At 43.1% G+C, this 18048-nt stretch overlaps 1 protein-coding gene and 1 long non-coding RNA gene across 2 annotated transcripts in view; one reads left to right on the top strand and one right to left on the bottom strand.

The window, feature by feature from the left end:
* LOC147028848 (uncharacterized) overlaps positions 1-10191 on the top strand; it is a 56595-nt gene extending 46404 nt beyond the window's left edge. Inside the window, exon 3 of the long non-coding RNA XR_015057734.1 lies at positions 10070-10191. This is a non-coding gene — a long non-coding RNA (uncharacterized LOC147028848). The remainder of the gene's footprint in view (positions 1-10069) is intronic.
* Positions 1-18048, bottom strand: part of ALDH18A1 (aldehyde dehydrogenase 18 family member A1) — an 89508-nt gene that overhangs the window by 29048 nt on the left and 42412 nt on the right. Inside the window, 4 exon segments of the mRNA XM_085879621.1 lie at positions 834-1020; positions 6599-6720; positions 6989-7175; positions 10119-10256. Coding sequence (XP_085735747.1) covers positions 834-1020; positions 6599-6720; positions 6989-7175; positions 10119-10256 — 634 coding nt within the window.

Here is an 18048-nt window from a genome sequence, read left to right as displayed (position 1 = left end):
ATTTGATGATGTCATCGGTCACATGATTCGGCAGCCATATTATGTTTTTTTTTTAACTTTCAAAAATCTTCGCTGAAATGGCTGAACAAATCGAGACGAAACTTTACACATATGACCGCCTGTCCATGAGGAACAAAAGGTTCACACATATGATGTCATAGATCACATGGCTTGGCAGCCATATTGGATTTACCCTAAAACCTACCAAAATACACCACTTCAAAGAAGTCCTGGCTCGGTCTGCAATATCTGATTGCTCTTTTTCTTGTTTCTCTAAGTGATTCTTTACCATTGAGAGATGGGGACAAAATGCAGCATGATATTTTAAAACGTCGATGGATTCAGCCAAAACTTGGTGGATGAGTTGGGTAGGTGACAGGAACAAGCTGATTCAATTTTGGTTAAGGTCCGGATCCAGATCCGGCCTCTCAGTGGGATACAAAATGTAAAATGTTCAGTCTGGTGGAGGTATGCGCTCTACCAAGTGTCATTCTAGTTATGATTATGACTTAAAATAACCCCTCACACTGGGTGTGGCATTATATGATACACATTTACATAGCCCCATTACCAAAACTCCAGACATTATGAAATATTGTTAACACCTAAAACCTTCCCATGGACAACCCGAGTGCAACCGCCAGTTTTCAACTCATTCCATATAGTGGTTTAGGAATGCACAGAAGTCAAACACACAAATAAACCCACAACGCAAACTTCTTTAGGTATATAGACTGTTGGATGATAATTGACTTTACTATGAGTATTACTGGGCTGTTTTCTTAAAGTGTGATGTTCTACAAAAAAGTTGCAAGAGAAATGGGCAAAGAGACCATCCTCAGTGACGATGGTATCTGTGTGCCCGCTTCCGTAGTGATGAATGTGGGACACGGCTGCACAAACGTTGTCCACGACTTCCAGTGTACAGACCAGTCCACCGTACTCAGTCCGCAGGTTGGCCGCTGTAGTTGGACCAAAAGCCAGCTCCTTGGATAATCGTGGACCGGCCCTTATCTGTACCTGTATGCAAAGAAGAGTCGGCATAACTTGAGGCCTTAGTTTATGTCCAGAAGATTTGGGGGAGGAGGTAGCAAGTTCTATCAGACAACTTGCTGATATGAAAAGCTCTGGTTTAATTTTCATGTCATTTGTTCACTTATATAAATCGTATAAAATAACATCCCTGTGTTACACACTTTCACACTTATCCATAAACAGAGATAAGAGCACACAAAGAGGCTAAGGAAGGTTAAATAAGAGCATAACAGAGCAACGAAAATCCTTGGTGGAGGAGTGAAGAGCACTGGTCGGAAAGCGGTGAAACTCGAATAATGTAGGATGCACGTTGCCGTTTCAACCTTAACCTCAATACACACACACAGATTTTGGATTTATATCAGATAAAGGAAACATCTGCAGAGCAGAAGAAAGCTTACACTCAAATTATGATCGATAGAGCATGAAAAAAAGCAGTGAATGATATGATTACAACAGCTCAAGCTTTTGCAAGTCAACACAAGAGTTAAATCAAAAGTTGAACATCACCTCTGCATTTTCAATTTCAAAATTCTTAATTTCATTGTTAACATAATGTCACATCCGAGTTCCCATTAATACAGGATTCCTTTAGAGCCGGGACCTTTCATCCCGAGAGATGGTCCAAATGGTCCTTTATGGCACTGTTTTCAGCATTCCACTTCTTTATCGTTCCCCAATGTCATCCAAATGAGCCAAAATTGATGGCACATGCACACATATGAAGCAGATGGCTCGAACATATTTTCTTACCTTTTGAAGGATTTATCTGAAAAGCAAAGTACACTATCGGGAAGAGGGTCGCCAAGATGCTATCATAAATGGAACAAACCAAGCGGGTCAAAGGACACAAAGAGGAGAATGGGGATATGCAAACTTGTATACAGGGAGAAGTAAAATGCAAAACATAACCCACTGAGTGCCAGAGATAAAACTCGTTCAAGACAATAATGCAGGTGAGACTTCCCTTTGCCTACGATGCGCAAGGTGGACGCAGGACTCGATACAGCTTGCTTTAAGAAACCAGGAGCGAGACGAGAGCCAGTGATGATGGTGTCCAAAGACTAAGTACCACAGTCATGAGCAGGACCAAGGATGAGTAGGCCTTCAACCAGGCCACGTGGCCCGCTTTGTCCTTTTCCCCAATGAGACCTCCTGGTCGGCACTTCTTCTTTCTACTCAAAGTGCTTCTTTGCAATCCATGTATGTGTACTGTACTGGATTGGGAGATGCTTAGCAGGCAGACACGAAGCGGAGGAACAGTCGAGCCGGGCTGTGTTGCACGAGTGCGAGCGCGGGCGTACTGTGCCCGCGGCTCTCCTTTATTCCGTACGCGGTACACTCACGAGCCGGCCGACTCCAGCATTACTACGACGCCTCAGACGGCGTGCACACCTCATATCCCTCGCCGACCCCCACGGCCACTCCTCCAACAATCACGCCCATCATGCATCATCATCATGCCCCTCCCCGCGGGCATGACTACACCACACTCCTCCCTCCTAAAAGTATGATTATTAAATGATCAGTATTATAAGAAGCATAGACAACACGAAGAACCTCGGTATAATAATCATGCAAATAAAATGAAAACAGCGAAGTATAACAGCACATCACATCATATAATGCGTGGAAGCGAGCTACTGGAGAAGCACAGCAGCACGACTCAGCAAACCCGCCCCCAGGCAGACCTGAAACAGACAAACCTTTCGAGGCCGGACCCCCGCTGTCTGGAACCCGCAGCGCCACCGCCAGACCCAACCGACCTTGGTGGGGGCGCTGAACAGCACCCTTGGCCGGAAGCAACAAACACTCCCCAACCCTCACGCACCATAATCAGTTGAGATTCCACCGCATGGCCAAAACGGCCTTGAGCGCACCCAGAGAGCCACGCACCAGGCGCCAGGCACGTCTGACCTCGCTGAAAGCAGAGGTGGGGGTAACGCCGACCAGCGCACGAGTCCCGGCTCCGAGTCGATCTCCGAGACCCACACGGCAGTTAGACGGTAGTAATTCCATTTAAGCCCCACTTCAACCATAAGCTCGTTATAAATCAATAGGAATAACATTCGAACCATTGCGAATTCATTTTTCCGTACAGCGCGCTTTTTTGATAAAATCCCAGTACAAGACAAAGCAATTACCTGCGGCCTGGAGCAACTGGAGGCTAACAAACCTTCTTTATTCGCCCCCACATCACATTGATCATAACACCAACTCCATTGACTGATCTCCGCCACATCCACTTTTACACGAGAACTGCTGGCATTTATTTCAACAACATTAAACTGCATCACTAGAGCAAGGAAAAACACATATACCATGAACAACAACCCACAACCCACATCACGAGTCCGCTTCTTGGTTGTCGACTTGATGCTGCGACTCGCGACTCCCTTTAACGCCACGGGCGCACCGCCACCTGTTGAAGCTGCCTGAACCACACCGATGCGCATTGCCTCCCGAACCTTGCCACAGCGCGGGAACTCATCGCGAACGAAGCGCGGGAACTCATCGCGAGAGCTGATATGGCTCTCGCCGCTCCTGGAGCGCACATCATCGCCGCAGGCAGCAACGAACGGTGGCTCCCGCTGCATCGACGCGGCCCCCGCCGCCAGCGCCTCGCCCTCGGTATTCGACGAAGGTCTCGAAGAGAGCACTGGCACATCTGGAGGCACGAACCGGAACCCGTTCCGACCCAAACGGGTCCGGCTCGCCGAGCCCGGCTCCTGCTCCGGCTCGCCGGCATCATCATGCCCCGGCTGCAGGCTGATCTCCAGGTCACTGGGGTCCTGCTGCGGTGCCCCTTCGCTCCCGGTGCGATCGTGCTGCGGTGCCCCTTCGCTCCCGGTGCGACCGTGCTGCGGTGCCCCTTCGCTCCCGGTGCGACCGTGCTGCGGTGCGCGCTCTCGTCCCGCACCGCTAGGCGTGCGAGCACCCTGCGGCACTTGAGCCATCGCGCGGACTTGCGCTTTCACCGGTGTCTGCTCGACAGATGAAACAGTCGCGATCGCTGAGTCGAATGTGATGTCGGTCAATGGCTGCTCGCAGACAATGTCAATGGCTGCTCGCAGACCAGAAATAAAATGATCTCTGAACCGTGCCGGATGCTCCTCTGCCGTGAATTTGCACGGCACAGCCGAATGCGATGCGCGGCCAGCACGAGTGGACTCACCCGACACCCGATCCGTGCCTCGCTCACTTCCCCCCCCCCTGCCACTGATCTTGTCATTTCCGGATCAATCGCAAGCAGGTTTCGACGCGGGACGGAAGGATCGCCTCGCACACCGCCATCTATGACCGCAACAATGGGCGATGACCCTCGGCCCACACACCGTAGACGACCTCGAGAGCCCAGACCGCCGTCCGAGTGATTGCATTGCCACGCTCGCCCACGACCCGCGCCGCAGACCGTGCGCATGGCCGTGCGTGCCTGGCCCATCGCGATGACCCCTAGACCATCTGCTGTGTCCCGACCATCGAGACCTCGGACATTCTCCAGAGCTTGCGCGACGTCCAACGCCGCGTTCGAGCCGAAACGCGTATCCTCGACAAAACGAACAAGAAAATGAACCAAATGAACGAACGTTGCCCACTCGACGTGGCCGAAGTAGATTCCGACGAAGGCGGGCACGCGTACGTTTGCCATGCACCGACCCTTTGCCATGTTCGCGCCGGCGAGACCTTTGGCTCCGTAGCTTGGAACCGCACGGGTCATTTGCCGCCCTTACACACGCCGATTCGAAGATCCTCGTCGCCAACTGTACTGTACTGGATTGGGAGATGCTTAGCAGGCAGACACGAAGCGGAGGAACAGTCGAGCCGGGCTGTGTTGCACGAGTGCGAGCGCGGGCGTACTGTGCCCGCGGCTCTCCTTTATTCCGTACGCGGTACACTCACGAGCCGGCCGACTCCAGCATTACTACGACGCCTCAGACGGCGTGCACACCTCATATCCCTCGCCGACCCCCACGGCCACTCCTCCACCATCACGCCCATCATGCATCATCATCATGCCCCTCCCCGCGGGCATGACTACACCACAGTATGTGGAGCTTTCCTGTCTGAGGTCTTTCTTCCCCTATCGAAAGGCAGGGTGATACCAGCTTGGGTCGATCCCAAAACTTCTGCAGAGCGAACCACAATAATCTCTGCCTTGTGAACTGCCTCACAAGCTACGCTGTGGACCACTTGCTTGACCTCCTTCCACACGAGCCTCTCAAGGTTCTCTTCTTCCTCCTGGGTGGAGTCCTCCTCTGGGGTGCCAACCACGGGGGTGACCCCAATAAAAATAAATGCACCATATTTTCTTCTGGGCTCTACAGCTTATTGCACCGCCAGACACAAACTGGCCAGAAAGATCGTAATCGGCCTTTTGCAACGTGACACATGTGCCTCTGTTTAGGAAGTCCACACATAGCCCCACCTACAAACAAGAGGTATTTGGAAATACATAATTAATCAGTCCACTCTGTCTATAAAGTACATATGCTGCCTCTTCAGCGTCACATATAACAAAAGACTTACTCTGCCAGATCCCTGGTACACGGCAATCTAACCTACTCGAAACACACGGACCATACTACACTTACCACAGTCTAGCTATGAATCCCACCCCCCTTTCAAAGTAACAATATAATCAGATGTCAAAGTGATTAGTGTTGTAAGAATAATGGAATCTTCTTCTTTAATGGACACGATTACTCCCACTTGTGGGGTGGGCCGGGAGAAGCTTGGCTCACGTCTTTCACGAACCAGCTGGCCTGGTCTGACGTTCGACGAGTTTGGGCAGAAATTTATAATTTGTTCAGGGTACCGGTGACAGCTCACTTACTCTTTGAGAAGGAGAGGTGGGCTCTTTAATGTCCACCAACTAATGCTGGCAGACGTGACACCCGCTTAACGCCCATCTGTGTGATCTTGAATGTCCACAGTTTATAGCTGGGTCGAATAACATGGAATAATATTAAAATATATATTTCAAACAAGAAAAAACAAATTTTGGCAAATTTAATTACATCTAGTTTGAAGGGATGCAAGTACAGTCAGGTAAAATAGAAGAGATCTACTCGAAGTTATCAAAGATAACAACCTCAAAGGGGAAGTGTGCAAGCCTGTATGTTAACCTTCTGTAGAGTTACGATAGAAAACTCAGTGGTTGAACACTCACCTCGAAGATAACCAGTCTGCGTTTGATTCCTAATTGCCACCATTGTGCTTCGCATGCAGGTATGGTGTTGTGTCAATCAGTGCGCCATCCTTTGAAAGGGATGTTAAGTTGATCGTCCCATTTCCTAACACTCGCTCGTGGACGTTGGAGACCCCACATTTCCTTTTAAAAAGATTTCATGTCAGTACTTCGACGAAATTGCATGGAAAATTAGTGCTGAATGAGGGTTGCTTCCAGCAGCACCATGTGATAAGAGCAGTAATCCATCGAGAGTGCATTCTCAACAATAGAAACACTTACGATCAGGTCTTGGAACTCTGATGGCTCTGAGAAGGGGTATAGGAACATTATTTATTATTCCAGAGTTATGGTTTCAGAAATGAAGGGACTTACATTTTCTGAATGCAGCATGTCCACGAGTTGCTCAAAAGAAGGAGAACGGAGCAATGCACGATGGATCAGCAAGCTTTCCATGGCATTGCAGGCCGCAGGATAGTCACACTTGGAATCACGCACTGAAACACAATATCACACGTTTACATGTTCCAATTGAAATGCAACACACCACATTACCATTGCACACTCGAATGCAACGTCACATATTAACTGGGCACTTGCATTCCTAACCTATGTCATTTCCACCAATAACACCAACTTCAGCTCTATCATCTTATGCCTGATGCTTATCAGCAGACAAGTACATCAATCTATCGGACAAACACTGACATATAAATGAAAAGGGAACTTGGTCAATATTCCCCACAATCAATGAGCTAACAGTACCGATCTTGAGTGCCATATCCATGCAGGCGTGCTCATCCACGTACACGTGACAAATGCCCTCACTATGTCCCAGTACGGGCACCGTGCCAGCAGCCTTTGCCACCGAACGCACCAATGCAGAGCTTCCCCGTGGGATGGCGAGATCCACCAATTGGCACACGGCGGCCACGTCCTCTCGGCTGTTTACCTGATGGACATGAAACATAGGGAGTGTCTGATCTGCAAATATAGCGCATTATCTGACTGTCTGCATTAGTTCTGTCCCCATCAGCACATCACTGTGAAAATGAAAGAAAACTTCAAGGAGCATTACAGGAGACTTTTTTTAAATTAAAAGTGGTTTTCTGCCAATTGAGTCACCCACCTCCCACAATGGTAATTGTAACAATCATTGTACTTCAGTACCCATTGTGCAACATGACATAATCGGTGCCTCCACTGTGACAATCAGGAAAGGAACCAGAGAACACACATTTCATCCTGAGATCTCTCCTCATTCTCAGAAGTTTGTTGTGCAAGTCTCTTTATTGCAAGCATAGCAGCATGATGGTCACAGGCTATGGTTTAACTATATTCTTGTTTTTGAACAACTATTACATCATACTGGGTTGATTAAATTTTTGGAAGCATTCTGTATCTCATTTTAATGAGTGAATTCTATCTAAGATAACTTTACAACAATTTTCGAATTCAGAACAAGCAAATCAAGAGTAAAAACTAGAAGGACAATTAGTCGAGCACATACCTCCGCCACGTAATGCCTGATCCACGAGAACATACTGGGCCCAATACGTTTTTGAAATATCATCCTATATATCGTTTTTGGCCCTTTCTCTCCATGGTGAAGAATCACTTGAAAAATTAAATGATTTTTGTATCCAGATTCAAATTCAGATCCTCACCAAAATCGAATCAATTTTTCGTGGTCACACTCCCAACCTGCCCACCAAGTTTCATCCGAATCTGTCCACAACTTTATGAAATATCGTGCTATATATTAGTGTATACCCCGGTTAAAATAGGTGTACCATATCCCTGTGTCGTAAGAGGCAACCAGGGTTGCGTCAGGAAGGGCATCCGGTGTAAAACATGTGCCAAATTACTATGCGGATCATACGGATGATCCGCTGTGGCGACCCCGAAAAGGAGCAGCCAAAAGAAGAAGAAGATATTAGTTTAGCCCGATCTCTCAATGGTGAAGAATCACTTAAAAATTATCGGATCCAGATTGGGATTTTCACCAAAATTGAAACAATTCTTCTGTCACATACACACTCAACATGTCCTCCAAGTTTCATCGGAATCCGTCCACAACTTTTTGAGATATCGCGCTATATATCGTTTTTTGGCACTATCTATCAATGGTGAAGAATCAATTAAAAATTCTAGCAGTCGGATCCGGATTCGGATCTTCACCAAAATCTAATCGGTTCATCCTTGTCACACACCCAACCTGTCCACAAACTTTCATCCGGATCTGTCCACAACCTTTTGAGATATCCTGCACACAAACAAATAAACAGACAAACAAACAAACAGACAAAGAGGGGTGAAAACATAACCTCCTTCACCTTCGGTGGTGGTTGTCAAAATATGTAGTCACAGCGGCCCGGTCTTAAAAACAAATTACACCAGTGGTGAAGTTTTATAACAGTTTAGTACAAAAACAAGAACGGCGACATTACGGTTTCTAAATGCAAATTGTTTTCATCACACTTTGTATTTTGAAGAAAATTATGGAGGTTAATATCAAAAATAATTATGAGCAAAACAGTGATGCTATAAAGTCTCAAGGGGCCATAAGGATCCATATGGTACAAATTGCAAAGCAAAATACTTTGGAAAGAATGCTCAGACTCAATCTATCTATTATTATAACTATATAATCTATATATAACGACAAAGAGAGACGTTTGTGTCTGTTTGTCTGTCTGTCACCATTTTTCTCAGAGATGGCCAAATGGATCTTCGTCAAACTTTCAGAGGTTCATCAGTGAGTACTGGGGAGCGTTTTTGACAAAATATATTTTTGAAAAAAAAAGTTGGATTTTTAAAAATCATTCTAAAGTGGTTTTCTGCCAATGTAGCAATGGAAAAGGTAATATTAAATGATCTTCAACCCCATTCTTTAGTGGGTGTGAGGAAGTGTTTTCGCCCCCCCCCCCCAAAAAAAAACAGCACAGGACAATGCTGGGTACCCCAGCTGGTACATCATAATCATCACAGTCTATTACTCTATTGCATTGTCCTGGTATTATCACATTTTCAAGTTTAAAAGGAATGTAGCTTGTATTAAAAGAAAATTCTGTTCGTGGAAATCAATAGCTCCAGTAATAAATTATTCACATTTAAATCAGTGTCACAGCACAAGTAATAAAAGCATAATCAGTACTTTTCACATGCCGTTAAACAACTACGACAGTCGTCGCCACTTTTCGCTCTTCCACAGTGGTGATGTGGCTAAAGGCGCTGCAGCAGGAAGAATCCATAAAGTACGCAGGGGCCATCAAAAAAAATGTATCCCAAGTTTCACCCAACTTATTCATCGATATTCTTTTCATTTTTGTGATTCATTGCTATAAATTTGACACCTGCTGGCTCGAGAGAAAAAAGTGCCGTGACTCGATGGCACTGCTGGCCCTCAAGGTCAAGGGCTGTGTTTGTCTGGTATCAAATAGTGTGTTGGCTGCTGTCTCTGAATCCTTATGAGTGTGACTGCTCTTTCATGAGCCTTAGAAACTGTACAAATGTTGGGTGGTTGTTTTTAAATAAAAAGGTAATGCTTCAGGCTTGGACTGTAGTATGGCTGAGCTCCTTTTCATGAGTTCATGTTCATTAAATGTTGATAGCCCACTTACCAGCAAAGCATCGAATGACTTTCATTCTGACAGAACTTTTTCAGAAATCTTTGGGAAACCCATTGCTATGTTAAATTTCCATGCAATTTTATAGGACCATAAACTTCGATATAAATGAAGCATAACCTGACGAGAACAGATGAATAGCATTGTGATGCAAATAAACTCTGGAAGTGACCTGTTTCGTGGCATGTGCCCTTTTAATGTGCCTTATTGCAACCAGACAAGAAGAGCTCTAACATTCTGGACAGTGGGAGGGAAGAGATCTTCACCATTTGTGCTGCATTTGAGATGTCATGCAGAGATAATGCCTCTTGCACTATGGACATGAGGGCAGCATTTGACAACATTGCCTCACTCCCTCCTTTGAGTAGAACTCCGTTCCCACTCGCTATCGCCAAGCCAGCAACCTGCACACCTCAAAAACACTATGTCAATCTTCGGGAAAAAAAAACGTTCCAACAAAGGTGAAGTCATTAATACATCATTAATTAAGTTTCATTTTGTTTTGATGAATGAATGTGATCATAATGTATCAAAAATATTTCCCATTGGGTTTTGCCTCAAACTGGTATATACATATATGGTATAGTGTGTTCAGAAAGTATTCACACCCCTCTACTTTTATCCCATTTTGTTGTTACAGCCTGAATTTGAAATGGATTAGATTTAAAAAAAATTGTCACCGATCGACACAAAATACCCCATAATGACAAAGGGAAAACATGATTTGAGAAATTTTTACAAATTAATTAAAAATGAAAAGCTCAAATGTCTTGAGTCAATAAGTATTCAACTCCCTGAGTCAATACTTAGTAAAAGTGCCTTGGCAGTGATTACAGCTTCAAGTCTTCTTGGGTATGTCTGTATCAGCCCTTGCACATCTGGATTTCAGGATTTTCTCCCATTCTTTCTCGCAGGTTTGTTCAAGATCTGTAAAGTTGAATGGGGAGCGTCGGTGAACAGTAATCTTCAAATCATTCCACAGATTCTCAATGGGACTCAAGTTTGGGCCACTCAAGGACTTTCACGTTCTTGTTCTGAAGCTAGTCCAGTGTTGCTTTGGCTGTATGCTTGGGGTCATTGTCCTGTTGGAACATAAATCTTTGCCACAGTCTCAGGTCTTTTGCACTATGAAGCAGGTTCTCCTCAAGGACTTGCCTGGATTTGGCTCCATTCATTGTTTCCTCTATTCTTATAAGTCTCCCATTCCCTGCCACTGAAAAGTATCCCCTGGCATGATGCCACCACCATGCTTCACAGTAGGGATGGCGTTAGATGGGTGATGAGCTATGCTCAGTTTCCGCCAGACATAGCGCTTTGTATTCAGGTGAAAGAGTTCAAGTTTCTTCTCATCAGACCACAGAATATTTTGCCAATTGCTCTCAGAGTCTTTCCTGTGCCTTTTTGCAAACTCCAGGTGTGCTGTCATGTGCCTTTTCTCAGGAATGGTTTCCATCTGGCCACTGCCCCATAAAGCCTTGATTTTTGAAGTGCTGCAGAGTTTGTTGTCCTTCCAGCAGGTTCCCCAATCTCCACCAAGGAACTCTGTAGTTCTGTCAGAGTGGTCATTGGGTTCTTTCTCACCTCCTTGACCAAGGTCCTTCTTGCCCAGTTACTCAGTTTGGTCGAATGGCCAGCTCGAGGAAAAGTTATGGTGGTTCCATATTCTTTCCATTTCCTAATGATGGAGCTCACTGTGCTCTTGGGAACTTTCAACACTAGAAATTATTTTATACCATTTGCTAGATCTATGTCTCTTCACAATTCTATCTTCCAACAAAGGAAGATATCTTCCAACGAGACACTACGGACAGTTCCCTGAACTTCCTGGTCGAGATTCTGTTCTGGCATGCACTGTCAAATGTGGAACCTAATATAGAAAGGTGTGTTTCTTTCTACATCATGACCAATCAATTGAATTGGCCACAGGTGGACTCCAATCAAGTTCTAGAGACATCACATGGATGAACAAAGGAAATTTGATAAACCTGAGCTCAATTTGGAGTGTCATAGCAAAGGGGTTGAAATACATATTTACACAAGACATTTCAGATTTTCATTCTAAATGAATTTGTAAAAATTTCTCAAAACATGTTTTCATTTGTCATTATGTTGTGACAATGTCATCACGACATTGGTCCAAGTCAGGAGAATTTCATAATTTCCACTTATACGTTAACAAACTGCTCAATAACATCAATGGTGCTTCCTCGTTGTGATTAGTGGATGTAACGCAATGTGTCCATGTGGAAGATGGCACTTGTTGGGGATGAATACAATCTGGCCTCACCAGTCACAATCAGTGGGTATCAAGAATATATATATATATATATATATATATATATATATATATATATATATATATATATATATATATATATATATATATATATATATATATATATATATATATATATATATATATATATATATATATATATATATATATATATATATATATATATATATATATATATATATATATATATATATATATATATATATATATATATATATATATATATATATATATATATATATATATATATATATATATATATATATATATATATATATATGCCTGGTGTTGGTGCAGTGGTTAGGGTAGTGGCTTGGGATCCAAAAGGTCCTGGGTTCAAGCCCTGTTGGGCCACTGAATTAATACACCAGCGGGTTGACTCAGCCTGTCATCCTTCTGAGGTCGGTGAAATGAGTACCAGTGTACTGGGCTGGTGTATACCCTGGTTAAAATAGGTGTACCATATCCCTGTGTCGTAAGAGGCGACCAGGGTTGTGTCAGGAAGGGCATCCGGTGTAAAACATGTGCCAAATCACTATGCGGATCATATGAATGATCCGCTGTGGCGACCCCTAATGGGAGCAGCTGAAAGAAGAAGAAGAAGAAGAAATATATATATATATATATATATATATATATATATATATATATATGGAAAAAAATTAAGAGACCACTACAAAATTATCAGTTTTTCTTGTTTTACTATTTATAGGTATGTGTTTGAGTAAAATAAACATTTTTGTTTTATTCTATAAACTACTGACATTTCTCCCAAATTCCGAATAAAAATATTGTCATTAAGAACATTTGTTTGCAGAAAATGACAACTGGTCAAAATAACAACAAAGATTCAGTGTTTTCAGACCTCAAATAATACAAACAAAACAAGTCCATATTCATTTATAAACAACACAATACTAATGTTTTAACTTAGGAAGAGTTCAGAAATCAATATTTTGTGGAATAACCCTGATTTTCAATCACAGCTTTCATGCGTCTTGGCATGCTCTCCACCAGTCTTTCACATTGCTGTTGGGTGACTTTATGCCACTCCTGGTACAAAAATTCAAGCAGCTCGGCTTTGTTTGATGGCTTGTGACCATCACACTTCCTTTGGATCACATTCCAGAGGTTTTCAATGGGGTTCAGGTCTGGAGATTGGGCTGGCCATGACAGGGTCTTGATCTGATGGTCCTCCATCCACACCTTGATTGACCTGGCTGTGTGGCATGGAGAATTGTCCTGTTGGAAAAACCAATCCTCAGAGTTGGGGAACATTGTTGGAGCAGAAGGAAGCAAGTGTTCTTCCAGGACAACCTTGTACGTGGCTTGATTCATGAGTCCTTCACAAAGACAATCTGCCCGATTCCAGCCTTGCTGAAGCACCCCCAGATCATCACCGGTCCTCCACCAAATTTCACAGTGGGTGCGAGACACTGTGGCTTGTAGACCTCTCCAGGTCTCCATCTAACCATTAGACGACCAGGTGTTGGGCAAAGCTGAAAATTGGACTCATCAGAGAAGATGACCTTACTCCAGTCCTCTGCGGTCCAATCCTTATGGTCTTTTGCAAACCTCTGCCTGGCTCTTCTTTGCTTCTCATTGATGAAGGGCTTTTTTCTGGCTTTGCACCACTTCAGCCCTGCCCCTCGGAGCCTGTTTCGAACCGTCCTCGCCATGCACTTCACCCCAGCTGCCGCTTGCCATTCTTTTTGTAGGTCACTTGATGTCATCCTACGGTTGTTGAGTGACATTCGAATGAGTTGGCGGTCATCCCGGTCAGTGGAATGTCGTTTTTGCCCTCTGCCAAACTGTAGCTTTGTTGTCCCCAATGTCTGCTGCTTGATCTTGTTCTTATGAACCGCCGCCTTTGAAATTTTAAGGATGGAAGCAACGTGATGCTCACTGTATCCCTCTGCCAGTAAAGCCAGAATTGAACCCTTCTTTTCCTCACTCAAAACTTTTCTTTTCAACTCTTTTGGCAGAGTCAATCGTTATTTTTTGATTCCAATTACTTTTGAGGCACAAGCACTCTTTTTGCCATCCAGCTGGTCCTATTGCAAGAGGATAGTGATGACCACAGCAGTGGTTTTTATACTTTTCCTTGTTAAATAAGATTCGGTTCAGGTGATCACCTAATCAGTTCCTCACTACGTAGAATGAGGTGTGCCTGTGTTGGAATTCAACAGACACTGGAATGGAATGGCTGCCATACATGTGGAGATGCTGATTTTAAAAAAAATTGGAGTGGTCTCTTATTTTTTTCCAGAGCTGTACATATATATATATATATATATATATATATATATATATATATATATATATATATATATATATATATATATATATATATATATATATATATATAGTCATCTTACAGTTTCCCGATTTAAATTGCATCGAGATATCTCCTGCTCATCCACGGACCATGCTATCCTATAAAATCCTATATTTACTACGAAATTCCTACATATAACCATAATTATAACTATATATATATATATATATATATATATATATATATATATATATATATATACATATATATATATATATATATATATATATATATATATATATATATATAAAACTAGTTATATATTTATTTATATAGTTATATATAATTATATATTGGGTCACCGAAATAGGTGACCCTTATTGTCAGTAATTCTGTCTGTTTATTTGTTTGGATGTTTGTTCGTTTGTCATCAACATAACTGGTAGTAAACGTGGGCGGGTTTTCACCAAACTCGGGTGATAGGTACATCTTATGACCTTGTTCCTTTGAAATTGTGATGGTTGCTTGGGACGCTTTGGTTCCCTATCAACAGCCGAAAAACCTTCAAAATCGGTACCGTTCACGCGAAATCAATTCCGAAAGCCATTATCCCACGAAGGCTTATGAAATTTGGAATGAATTATCTGCAGGTGATGCTCTACCAAATATATTCTGGTTTTTGTGATATATGGAATAGTTTACCCGCAGCGCACCCTACAAATGGGGTATTCCCGAAAATTGGCGAAAATTGAAGGCCCCCTAGCGACCAGGTGAGTGCATCGATCCAAATGAAGCTTTGCAGGTTCAAAGCACGCAAAGAGTACTACAACTTTGCCTCAGGACATATTGACCGATATTGCTTCGGACAGGGGTCAAAGGGCAACAATCGATAATATGCGAGAGCTGGAGGTGCCTTCGTGCCAAATGCTACTCCTCCTAGGGTTATGGTCAGATGGTCATGAAAATTCACATTAATCATCTGGAATGCATTGTGCACAAACGATCAAACCGGATTTTCGATTTATATTTTTGTTCACCCACAGCAACCCCTCGAACTTTGGGAATTTCCGATATCAAACCGCATTTTCGGTACTTTTCATTCAAATTGATACCGAGTAGTTATCAGTAGATGGAACTGGATGAGATTTGGTATGCATAATCTTAAGGTGATTCTCTATCCGCTATATGACATCCATTTTTCTATATCTTATAGTTTCCAAATGGTGACCCTCTCAACTTGGGTGTCCGAGGGCCATTGAGCATTCCTGCTGAAAATTCTAAGTACACCAGCTCCAAGACGGTTGAACCGAATCGAATAAAATCTTTACATGCTTATCGACCGTTATGAGTACTACAACTTTGCTCATTTGCATAATGACCTATCTCGAGTAGGTCAGGGGTCAAAGGTCAATAAGTACTTTGTTCAGGCGAAATTACCATTCAAAGCCCCCTTGCTCCTACACGGATTAACCGATATGAATGAAAGTTCAGAGGTACATAGTACTCAAAGAGTACTACAACGTTGCTTCAGGATATATTGACCTATTTCGACTAGGTCAGGGGTCAAAGGTCAATGAGTGCAATGTTCAGGCAAAATGACCATTCAAAGCCCCCTTGCTCATACACGGGTTAACCGATTCAATTGCAATTTCCTAAGTACTTAGAACTAGATTAACTCAGATCAGGGGTCAAAGGTCATCAGATTCTCGGCAACCCATGGCTGCCTACCGGCTTGTATAGTTATATATTTGTTATCTTTTCCCATGTCTGTTTTTGTGACTGTGTGGAGACGTCTCAAATTATGCTTTAGTTTCCCTCATGTTTCATTACCTCACGCTTTGATTTATTTTCTTTCAAAATCATTGAATTATTCTTATGAAAACCTCATTTGTTAAATTTGCAGCATTTGTCTACTCATTGTGGGTTCAAGAATAAACCCATGTGCTTCCATCCTGGTGAACATCTCTGGTACATGCTTTGCCACCCTCCAGCCCGCACATGCCATAATCTCCAAGGATCTCGGTAAATATATATATATATATATATATATATATATATATATAACAAAGCTCTTTTTTACCACTGACTCACTGACTGACATTAAAGATCGGTACCTTCCAGGTGATGTAGAAAGCTGAAATTTTGTGTGCTGATCGACATCGAAGCTAGTACACCAGAAAAAAACAAGGACAAATGTGTCCAAGAGCCGTCTCGTAAAGGTTTTGTCTTCACCAGAAGAAGAACAAGAAGAAGAAGAACAACGCGGAGCTCTCTTAGAGCCAGCGTACGCAACGCGACGCGGCTAAAAATGCAGATATGTTTATTAATTAAAACTTGTTAATTTCATCGATGTAAAAATATTACTTTATTTTGCTTTGGTCTATCTATAGCTATGTTAAAAGTTATTGCAGCTTTGGTGGGTCGGTCTCAAAAATCACTCTCCTTGTCACAAAAGCAAAGTTTGAGGGAATAATAGCCATTTTCCATAATTTTGAGGCATAAGCAATTCGGAAATAACACTTACTACCCAGGAACAAAAAAATAAATAAAATTTTGTCACAGTGGAATCAACGAGAAGCACTCTTCATACATACGACAAAATGGACGACGCCATCACTCAACAAAAATTGTTTTTCTTGAAGATATAATCTTTTTCCTTCCAGTAGGGGGAGACAACGAAGCGAATATCAAAAAAAATAATTACATAATTCATCGCGAAAACTATGTAAAAGTTCCTCAGTTGCAGTCTCATTATCAACCGCACCCTCACTCACCTCACGCGTAATGGCGGCAAAACAGCATCATCAGGAACAACGGAATCCACTGCGGAATGAATCATTTCGGTTGGAGGGGTGGGGTAGGTGTTATATTGAAGTACATCATATGTTTAATGAAACACCTTTTCGCAGTTGATTTTTAAATAATAATATAATAATATAATTATAATTTAACAAAAAAAATTTTTTTGAACGAAAGCTCTTTTAATCATTGCTTTGTCGTTTGCTGAAATATTTCTTCTCCATCATTGCACCTCCTCACGCACGTTGGAGCGACCCAGGAATAACAAGGACAAATGTGTCCAAGAGCCATGTCATAAAGGTTTTTTCTTCACCAGAAGAAGTAGAACAAGAAGAAGAAGAAGAACGCGGAGCTCTTTTTGAGCCAACGTTCGCAACGCGATATAATATATAAATAAAATGACCGTTTTTACAGCCATTTTTCCCTGCTGTGCAGGGGTTAGGCTTTTTCTTGAGGCAATGTTTTATGGCCGGAGGCCCTTCCTGACGCCAACCCTGGTCGCCTCTTACGACACACAGGGATATGGTATACCTATTCTAACCGGGGCATACACTGGGACCAGTACACTGGTACTCACTTCGCCGACCTCAGATGGATGACAGGCTGAGTCAACCCCCTGGTGTTAATTCAGCAGCCAACGGGGCTTGAACTCAGGACCCTGGGATCCCAAGCCACCACCCTAACCACTAAACCAACACCAGGCTTGTTCGCAACGCGATGAAGCTAAAAATCATGGAATCGTCAAACGGCATCCATAAATGAATGAAAATATAAATAAATGAAAGAAAACCGCAGGTGAGCGACCCGAGACAATGGAGAAGCA

The sequence above is a fragment of the Eptatretus burgeri genome, chromosome 4 (genome assembly GCF_056783735.1).
Source record: "Eptatretus burgeri isolate ZD-2024b chromosome 4, Ebu_testis_v1, whole genome shotgun sequence".
NCBI lineage: Eukaryota > Metazoa > Chordata > Myxini > Myxiniformes > Myxinidae > Eptatretus > Eptatretus burgeri.
The sequence above is the reverse complement of the archived record's forward strand: the minus strand, read 5'-3'. Positions and strand labels throughout refer to the sequence as shown.